The sequence below is a fragment of the Rhinichthys klamathensis genome, unplaced genomic scaffold (assembly GCF_029890125.1).
Source record: "Rhinichthys klamathensis goyatoka isolate OS25496 unplaced genomic scaffold, OSU_Roscu_1.1 h1tg000907l_1, whole genome shotgun sequence".
Taxonomy (NCBI): Eukaryota; Metazoa; Chordata; class Actinopteri; order Cypriniformes; family Leuciscidae; genus Rhinichthys; species Rhinichthys klamathensis.
In genome coordinates this window covers 362,624-373,394 of record NW_026607253.1, presented here as the reverse complement: position 1 = coordinate 373,394, position 10,771 = coordinate 362,624, and the positions used below count along the sequence as shown (strand labels likewise).

At 39.9% G+C, this 10,771-nt stretch overlaps 1 protein-coding gene across 2 annotated transcripts in view; it reads right to left on the bottom strand.

Annotated features, from left to right (window-relative positions):
- Positions 1-269: 269 nt before the first annotated feature.
- Positions 270-10,771, bottom strand: part of rpn2 (ribophorin II) — a 42,059-nt gene continuing 31,557 nt past the window's right edge. The window contains exons 14-18 of one of the 2 annotated variants that reach the window (XM_056244085.1): positions 10,114-10,209; positions 9,876-9,951; positions 4,988-5,117; positions 2,791-2,887; positions 270-793 (exon numbers count right to left, since the gene is read on the bottom strand). In XM_056244085.1, coding sequence (XP_056100060.1) covers positions 2,836-2,887; positions 4,988-5,117; positions 9,876-9,951; positions 10,114-10,209 — 354 coding nt within the window. In that variant the 3' untranslated portion in view covers positions 270-793; positions 2,791-2,835. The remainder of the gene's footprint in view (positions 794-2,790; positions 2,888-4,987; positions 5,118-9,875; positions 9,952-10,113; positions 10,210-10,771) is intronic. The other variant, XM_056244086.1, reaches the window with a different exon arrangement.

The following is a 10,771-nucleotide window of genomic DNA, read 5'->3' as shown; positions in this document are numbered from 1 at the left end:
TTGCACCGAACGAATTCCCATATCTCACCAGCAGTTGCCATCCACAGCAATTCCAGCACACTCAAGAGTCTGAATACACACTTCTTTTGATTCACCAAATAATCCCTTCCCCAAACTTCCATTTCATACTTTTGATTGCCTAAATTAGTATGTTCTACATTTAGAATAGTAAAGAATGACTTTTGTGGTAGCAGATATCAGCATTATATCCGTCACATTGCTCTCTAAAAATTGACTCCAGAAAAAAAAACCCCCACTAAATAAGCACATGTGTTTTAATGGTTTTATTTATTTTAAAAAACACTTAACTAACACACGTTAGCCTTCTGTGTGGTGATTACTGGGAGAATGATTCGACAATTCAGTTCGCTTGATGACAAAGAAAACCTCTTGCTCCCAACAGGAACATGCTTCACTATTCATTACAAAAATCTGAGGACAGGAATTTGTATTCAAAAACAAACAAAATGAACCCAAAATAAAAAGAGAAAACAACAGAACATCACAAGTTTTCATTTGTATTAACACCAAACAAGACTCAATGTACAAGCAACAATCATCATATATCCTCAAAGTATCATTCATCTTACAGTGCTTTGTTTTCAGGATAAAACAAAAACAAACATGTTTCTCATTTTTGTCAATTTCAGAACATTTCGGCCTACACCTTCGTTTCTCTTTTAAACCACCACCAATAATTCTGTTCCCAAATTTCTTAAAGTAAAAGAAAAATGAATATGAAGCATCCACGGTCGTCTTCTCTTGATTTTGCCAGCATCATTTTCTTTCGAGTCTGAAAGAGAGAATATTAAGTTCTGATTAAAACTAGATTTGTACTTCTTGAAGGAATAGTAGTGCTTGCAAGGCAACAAAACATTGAAGTTTAAGGTGAGCTTAGGTTTTAAACTTTGGTTCTTCATATTCTGCAATGCCATTAAATCTTCCTGCTGTCAATCACACTGCCTTGAATAAAGTTAAACAGATGCAGGAAAAGACCACTACGCTGTATGCAAATATCAAGATGACACCATCTGTTGGTTTGTATTTCAAATGCTAAATTCAAATGTTCAAACTCTAAACAAAGTTTGGAAAATGTCAATATAGTGCTGCATTGCAAGCACTGTAAAAGAAAATTATTTTAAATGGAGCAATATTGCACAACTTTTATCATGGCCATGAAATCATGACCAATCTACTCAGTATTCAAAACAACTTTAGGAGGGGGAGAATAAATTTCATGCATTGAGAATTATTTATTAGCTTGCATCTCGTCTATAATGCAGAACCTGATTCAAAAACCTTCAAATTATAATTTTTGCAATGCAATTCCTCATTTTACAGACCAGTTCCGTGTAAGGTTGAGAATGATGCAGCAGGCTACTCCGATCTAGCATACTTTACTGAAAGTGTACAGCATCACATGCTAAATGCTAATAATGAATCCAAGCATATAATTGTGCTAAATAAATAGACTTATGAACTTTTAAAAAGATGGAGAAAACACTCCATATATATTTTTGTTGTTGATGTTAAAGGCTGATACGTAGTACTGGTTGAGTTTTACAGTGTATGGAAATAAGGGGCATCATAGAATATTCTGGATTCACAAATGGCAGCAACATTAGTGCGAGGGTTCTCAACTGTTGTTACTTCTGTACGATAAAGAAATGTTTGTGCTGTCATGTTCAAAGTAACAACAGTTGAGAACCCTCGCACTAATGTTGCTGCCATTTGTGAATCCAGAATATTCTATGATGCCCCTTATTTCCATACACTGTAAAACTCAACCAGTAGGAACACAAACCATTTGAGGAAAACAATTGCCTTCAACCATTTAAATTTAAAAACTAATGTTTACAAATACTGTAAACTTGTTCCATTTGAGTCCACATAAAATTAAATTAAACTATAATTCCTGTATAAAACTTAATTAAATTGCATTAAACCATTCAAATCTGGATATTTAAATTAAATTGTTTACGGTTAAATGTTAGTTAGCAATAGCACAAGCACACTTGAATGTACTACAGTAATTAGCAAAGAGACTGTCACTGTGCTAAAGTGTGCACAGCCATTGCTTTGTAATAGAATTTGGCCAATCATTGATCTAATTTCCATGAAATCTTTACTCTTCAGGGGAATGGTAACCCCTAAAACAGAAACCCTTTAAAATTTCAACATTACAGAACATTAAATACTAACAGATCACCCAAAAACCCCCCACATAAAATAACAATTAATTTGAACATTTACTCTCCTTTACAATGAACTTTAAGTAATATTTTAAGCAAATCAACCCATTTCATTTGGTATTTTTGACTGTTAGGTTTTACAGTGTAGAACGATTCATGTTTGCACTGAAAACAATAGTTTAGTGAATTCGCTCCTTGGAGTTCACAGAGTAGTTGCTCAAGCAGAACTTTAATCAGGCAATTCCGCAACCGAGTAACTTTCACAGTGACAAAAAGACTTTGGAACTAAATACATATCAAATCTCAGATCAAGCAATTTATCATACAGGGCCTGAACCGTAGTTTAGTAGTCCGTCACTGCAGACGCTAATGGAGTGAAACAAGCGTATACACAAAAACAAGTGATCACAACAATCTGATCAATAAATAGCATGACATGAAAAATATGGCTTGACAGTCACAAATGGCGATTATGTTTCAGAGGAGGTTGTGAGCTTCACTTCACAAACACACTGACATAGCCATGCAGTAGGTGTTGGCATGGAAATTAGGTTGATGCAATATTATGGGATGCACAGGTGGCAACAGCAAGCCTTACTTCAGCCTGAAGACTGGCATTTCGTTTTGCATAACATACAGGCATTTACCGCAGACTCCTATACTTTGCCAACCTACTACTTTGTTCTGCAGCGATCCTAAAGGAAGGGTAAAGAAAGAGAAGGAATGGAAAAACGCAGAAGGGTTAAAGAAACAAACACAGAGACTTAAGGTCTGTTCACACCAAGAATGATAACTATATTAGAATCCATACCAACAGATGATAACGTTATCATAAATGTACGCTGCCGTTATGTCACCTGCTGCTTTAAATGTTCGAGCTATTTAAAGCCGGGTGGATTCTGATTAACTGTCAAAGTTTTTATGGTTCAACAGCTGAAAAGAAGAAGTACTCTGAAAGTGATTCCAACGACATTGTTCCTTTGTTTCTTTATCATTTTAGCTGTGGTGTGGATTTCCCTATTCTCAAAGAATTGGAACGATTATTACAACTTTATGGTTATTGTGCTTGGTGTGAAAGGCTCTTAATGCCCCATCACACATACAATGCCTTTAACGCTGAATTACCAGGTCACTGTACTGCTAGTTGCTCTTAGGCGTTTCTAATGCTAATCTACATGCCTCAATATTATTGGGGGGCTGTGTGACTGGCCATAACTTTTGAAAACCTACCAACGAATGACATTATTGCCAATAAACATAAGACACCTAAACTTGACTACAGATGGATGAGCTTCCCTGACATCAGTAGAACTTTTCTCAACTCTGTTGCATCAACTGTCTCCTAATGCCAGCAGAAATCACAGACTCTCATTGATAGTTAATGACTTTAGGACGCTTTGGTCTTAATTGCTGATTGTATGAATGTCCCTTTGGGAAAGAGATGAAACTCTAGACAAGCAGAAGTCAAACCCTTCTTAAAAGGCATTCCTGCTGTACAGAATTGTGCCTAGAAAAAAATAAAACACTAAACGCTTAAAACTAATCACTGAATGGGCACTTACGTTCTCCCTATGGTCTCTCTGAAGGCACTACAGATTAATTGAAAGTGAACGACTGTTAATTAGCAGGTCATACTCATGGAGGTAGATTCTAAATTTGTGAAATTAATCTAGTCCCAAAAGACAGAAAATGAGGAGAGGAAACTTCTGAGTGAACCAAGCACACACTACAGAGACAGCGACACATCCACAGGTTCAGCAAAATGTTCAGAGTGAAGACACGCAGGGGCAGTCTCTCTGCACTTGGGTGTCTTCACTCTGAACATTTTGCTGAACTGAATCAAAGCCTCTCAATTGTCAAGTAGTACAATTAGAAGCTGCCTTTTACTGCGTCAGAAAGAAGGCTGGGCCCTATATCAAATATTTTTGATATATTCATAATGATATTGTTCGCGAATCGCAATATATAATTAATGAACACTGTTAATATCACAATGACTTTAAATCTAAATTCAATTTGGCCTTTAAGGTTCCTAAAGACTAGCTTCAAGTTCCTAACCGGTTCATTTGTTCACAGACGTCTCTAACATTTTACAATAAGGTGTTAATTAGTTAATGTAACTAACATGAGCTAACAATGAGCAATACTTTTGTTGCAGTTTTTATAAACTTTGTTAATGTTAGTTAATATCAAGTTGTTCATTGTTTGTTCATGTTAGTTCACAGTGCATGAACTAATGTTAAAAAACACAACTTTTGGTTTTAATAATGTATTAGTAGATGTTGAAATGAACAAAGATTAATAAATGCTATAGAAATATTGTTCATTCTTAGTTCATGTAAACTAAAGTAATTAATTAATGTTAACAAACGAAACCTTATTGCAAAGTGTTACCAAAGTCACTTTTGGTATTTTTGATGCAATTAAATATTTTTTGTGAAAAAATGCACGTAGGTAAATATTTCTTCATTTTATGCTGCATTTACATACACTTGTCACCATGCAAGTGTAAATGCAATATTGAGAGAAAGCAGTTTCTGTTCGGTTTTCTTTTAATATATTTAAATAAAGGGGGATAAGCTACTCAATTTGTCCCACCCTGACTTCTTGTTTGAGAGCGCAAAAAATGTCTACACATTGAATAACGCTGTGCATTTCAAGGCAGTGGTACTTTAAGAATCCGCAAAACTTTACTCTAATGGTGCTGATAAAAGGACAGTAGAGACAACATCAGTTTGAAAGATAATGGACAAATGTGTTTTTGAAAAGGTTTAAAATATGGATGGATACTGTACCTTTTCACAGCTTTCTGTGCCAGCATGCGGTTCCCAGCCAGGAATGTGAGGCTGCCTATAATAGCCAGATACTTCAGAGTCTGGAACATGTCCAAATGGGTCCAGTACACATACATCAGACCCAACATAGCTGCAAGTGAAGAGAAGAAGAAATTACCAGAATATTAAATTTTCTCTCAGAAGCATGTCACATTACATGCGTTATAAATTCACTTAGAGATTAATGTGTAAATATGGTTATAAGTTTCAACATGATTAATCACTGAAACCTGTTGATTTCCATTACACGAGAGTAGATGTTAAAACTTCATGCTGACTTGTACTCGGCTTTCGCCAAGATAAGCAAAACTAAGACGTAGCTTTACAGTAAACTATGCTTCTCCATCCATTTACGCTTCTTTTCATATGGTGGTGTGACTCCCCTTCTGTCCGTCGTTAACGACTGCAGTGTACTTGGCGCGTCAGCACACGCGACGGCTGCAACTACAGGACCAGCACGACAACCGTCTGGATTGAGCCGAGTAGGGGACATCTCTAGGGTCTTCAAGTGGGCACCTTCCGTCCTCAGTGTTTCGTCGACTAGCCCACGACACCTCAAGAGGGCTCGACAGTGACTCTGGCGTCCCAGTCACCCCCCTCCGTCCCCCACTCAACTCAGCCCAGCTTACTGACCTCTACATCCCTCCTGCTGCTGAGACCTAACCACAATCTCTCCGCAACCCAACCATACGCGCCAACCCGTTTGACTAAGGCTGTCGAGCCCCACTGGTGCGTTAATATGCAGTTTCAGTGGCAATGGTTCCGTATGGCATACCACCTACCGCAAAACACAATATCTGCCCAACTACCCGTCATTCACGCAATATCCACAGGAACGTAAACCAACAGACTCTTCAAGTTTTCAAGAATTCTACGAAACCGTAGCGTGGCGGCCTGTACACAGCCAGCTAGAATCTTTCCGTCTCAACCACAGCCAGTTGCTGCTCCTTTCTGCTGCTTCAGATAAGTTCTTTACTGTGCGACGCAACACTTGGCCGCTGAATCCGACGTCTCTGAGGAACCGGGTTGTAGAGTGTGCCACAAAACCTCGACAACCCACTTCCACTGGGTAAACCTGGACTCTCCATCCTCGCTGTTCTGCTTCAGTGGCCAGATGAGCATACCGCAGTTTCTTCCTCTCATATGCCTCATCTACCGCATCCTCCCATGGCACTGTTAACTCTATCAGTTGAACAATGCGTGCTGATCCAGACCACAAAACAATATCTGGTCGTAGGTTAGTGGTGGCAATCTCAGGTGGAAAAATAAGCCGTTGATCAAGATCAGCCAGCATCTTCCAGTCCCTAGCAGCTTCCAGTTGTCCTGGGCGAGAATTGGTGTTAACACCTTTTCTTGGTGGTTGCTCGCCTGGGCGGAGGAATATTGTCTTCTGCGTGTAATGTTTTGCTAGAACAGGCGGCAACTTATTGGTCATACTACGCTTGCCTTCCAATGCTAAAGCCAAACATCGCAGTACTTGGTCCTGGCGCCAAGTAAACCGACCTTGGCTAAGAGCGACCTTACATCCTGTCAAAATGTGCCTTAATGTGGCAGGTGATAAACACAAAGGACAAGAGGGATCCTCTCCTACCCGTACAGGAGGTTTAGGTTCTGCGGTGATGGGAGAACATCATATGTTGACCTAATAAGGAAACTGATCCTACTCTCTTCCATTGACCAAAGGTCTTGCCAGCCCATCTTGCGTTGTTCCACACTCTCCCATCTCATCCACTCTCCCTGCTTGGCCTGGGAAATGGCCTTTATACACCTCATCCTCTCCTCCTGCTTTCACACCTCGTTGACTACCAGCTTTCTCCTTTGAGCTGGGCCTACCTTGTGCCATTTAGGAGGAGCTAAACTGAGCCCAAAACCCCCTCTTCCATGCTGTACCTGTCCCTCGATATCCCCAATTTGAAGGGCAGCCTTTGCCTCTACTACAGATTTCTTTGCTGACCACTTTCTACCAGTTTTTAACACAGGGGCTGCTCCCTTACACATTTGTCGCGTGACTCTACTAAGGTCATTTCCCGTCTGACCTTGGCACACTTAAACTCCTCGGTTAAAGCAGAGACTGGCAGCTGCAATATTCCTTTACTATAAAGTCCTACTCTGCTCAGGCAGCGTGGAACTCCCAACCATTTCCTGATGTATGAACTTATCAACGCTTCCCGCTTATCCACTGTTGTCAAAGAAACGTCGTACACGGTCAGTGGCCACAGCAACCTCGGCAGTAGACCAAACTGAAAGCACCAGAGTTTTAGTTTGCCAGGTAGAGCACAGCTGTTTATGCTCTTCAACCCTTCCACTGCTTGTCGTCTAACTTCTCCCACCCGAACTGTGTCCTTTAGATCCCCATCGTACCATCTCCCAAGACTCTTCACTGGCTTCTCAGAAACTGTTGGTATTGCCTCACCATTAATGAAGAATGTTTTATCTACTACCTTTCCTTTAACTATCGAGATGCTCCTTGATTTAGAGGGCTTAAATTGCATTCGTGCCCATTCAATATTATCTGTTAACTTCCCCAATAACCGATTAGTGCAGGCTACTGTTGTAGTCATGGTTGTCATGTCATCCATGTATGCTCTGATTGGTGGTAGTCGCATCCCAGAAGCCAAGCGCTCTCCTCCTACTACCCATCTTGATGCCCTAATGATTACTTCCATTGCCATGGTAAAAGCCAGTGGAGAAATGGTGCATCCTGCGATTATTCCAAACTCTAGGCATTGCCATGCAGTGCTGAATTTTGGAGTTGAGAAACTGAATTGCAAATCTCCAAAATAGGCTTTCACTAAATTTGTTATTGACATTGGTACTCTGAAAAAATCAAATGCTGCCCAAAGAAGCTCATGTGGCACTGAACCATATGCATTAGCCAAATCCAGGAATGTCACATGGAGCTCCTTCCTCTCCTTTTTAGCTGACTGAATTCGTTGCCAGATAACATTGATGTGTTCTAAGCATCCTGAGAACCCTGGAATGCCCGCTTTTTGAACTGAGGTGTCAATGAAGCCATTCTTTAACAGGTAGGTGGACAATCTCTGGGCAATAATGCTGAAGAAAATCTTACCCTCAACGTTTAATAGTGAAATAGGACGAAACTGACTGATGCTTGTAGCATCTTTTTCTTTAGGTATAAAGACTCCACCTGCTCTGCACCATGCTCTAGGTACAACCTGTTTTTCCCATGCCACTTTTATCAATTTCCACAGAATTCGCAGAACTCCTGAAGCACTCTTGTACACTCTGTACGGAACTCCATTAGGCCCTGGAGATGATGAAGCCCTTGCCTTTCTCACAGCCTGCTCTACCTCTTTCCACTTAGGTGCACAGACCTCCATTTGGTATTCTGGTGGGTTGATAGGTGGTATGTCTGATGGAATTGACATAGGCTCATGCCTTTTTGCATCTGTATGCATGTCCTCCAAATATCTCTCTAGCTCAATCCTAGATGTTTTTAAAGTGCCATTCTTCTCACTGGTGAATAACTTCTTTACGAATTTGAATGGGTCTTTATAGAAATTAGCCCTCGCACGTTCCTTCTTTTTGTAGCGTTTCCGTAGGCGCTCAGCTCTGCGTAATGTTGCCAGCTTATCTTTTATGGCCCTTTGTAAGAGATTGAGTCCCTCCTCCTGACTTTGTTCTGCTCTTTTCCATTGCTTCCTCAGCTGTCTCCTTTCTCTAACTAACCCTTCAATTTTCTGCTGCCGTCTAGACATTCCAGGAGTAGTTTGTACTTTTTCCTTCCTTTTTTCCACACCAAACCTCTCACTTCCATGCGTAAATGTCCCCAAATTTATCCAGCTTTTCAACTGTACCAGTTAATCTTTCCAATGCAAAGCATAGATCTGTGTTTACCGTGTCCCATGCAGTTTTCTCACAAGCTCTTGGCCATCTAACTCCAGGCCTATGCCCGTTGAGGGTCTTTTCTCTCTTATACTGGTTAGCCTGACCGGGTTCACAAGTATGAATATGTTCATCACTAACTGTGCAAGCCCTCCTTTCGTCAATGACAGGGGTGCTGATATCCTGCGAGCTGTGGTTTGCTTCCTGACGCTGGATTTCATTCGACTGACTTGACTGACTCCGTAAGAAGTACTGATCAATGCGAGGCCCTTGTCCCTTCTCCCTCAAGCATTTCATTTTCCCTTGATGAACCTTCAAACCCCTGACCGTTGTCGCCTTGCTCCAGCCACAGACACAAACTTGGAGTTCAATGACTTTACTAACTGCAGATCTTGAACTAGTCTTACTCTCCATACTCATATCTGTTTCCATTCCTAAGTCGTTAACCATGTTGTCCAACATTGAGTCATCTTCCGCCCCCGCTCTCGCAGACTCTAGGGGTATTTTTCTCTTTAATTTCTCAGAAGCCTTGGGCGGGTGTCTCCAGCATCCAGTAAACACGGAGCTGGATACTGCCGACAAGGGTAGCTAACCCTTACCAGCCCCATTGGGGTCTCTTTCCTCCTGTCAGCTGTCTCTCCAGGCTGTCACAAGGTCTTTCCCTTGTTGCCAGCAGCACTATTCACCGCAGTCACTGGAATTAGTTATGTTTAAAATCAATTAATTGCCCCAATTACAATATTTGACTGAGGAAATTTTCGTTTATATTTGTACGCTAAACTGCTTTTGCACGGTGCTAGATCTTGACCTCATGTCCAATTTAAAATTTGGGTCCTGAAGGAAAAAACAAACATTGACCTATGTCAATGTAAAAAGAAAATGATATTTCTCTATGAAGAAAATGAGATTTGTACTTTCTGAACCCTACTGCTGCACTCTGTTGACTCTATTGATCACACATAAGTACTGCCGAGTGCTATATAGTAAAAGTCAGCCAACTTACCTGCATGGCCTATGTGGAAGAGAATAGTGCTGGGTGACAGAGTGAAGTTTGAGATATTGGCTCCAAGTTTAAACCACTGAATAGGAGATAGAGAAAAAAAAATGAACATGACAGACAGAGTAGCAGAATGATATACTGAATACATGGAAATGTGACATATCACAACATTAATTTACATTTATTTTAATGGCAAGTCCATTTTAGATGTACTCATAATAATGGGTCAGAAGGTCCTTACCAGTATGAGCAGGAGCAGAAATGGAGAGAGGACCAAGGCAGTAAATGCATTGGATACAAATGTGGGTGGCTTCTTCTCTGGCTCTCTGAACAGATGCTGTAGAAACAATAAAATTAATGAAAAAAAAAAAAACAAGAGTGAGGTGACAGACAGGACTCAGTGATAGTTTAAAAAATACACAGTGAATTTGTTTAGCCTTTCGATATACATCTCAATATTTATGTATATGTGCTCTGATATTCTTTGAGGAACCATCATTTCAACCAAACATTATGATCAATTAAATTCAAAATATTTAATCTAAGGACAAAGTGTAATGCAAAAAAAAAAAAAAAAAAACAGCAATAAAAAAAAAAAAAAACAGCAATATTTTCTTACGAATGAGAATGCTTCTATTTTGCATTGCACACAAAATGTATCCATGCTTAATTACTCAATTAAATTACTAATAAAAATGTACATGGATAACAGATTTTTTTTATTATTTGGTATGTTCCTCTTTTCTTTAATGACAGCAGCATTTAAGGTGACTTAAGCAAAACCGTTATCCACCATAACTTGAATATGTTCCTAATAGCATCTTGTGCCTTTTGTTCAAATGAGTTCACATGTTCAATGTCCACGAAGATGGCAATGTAGAGTGTATTGAGAGGAAACC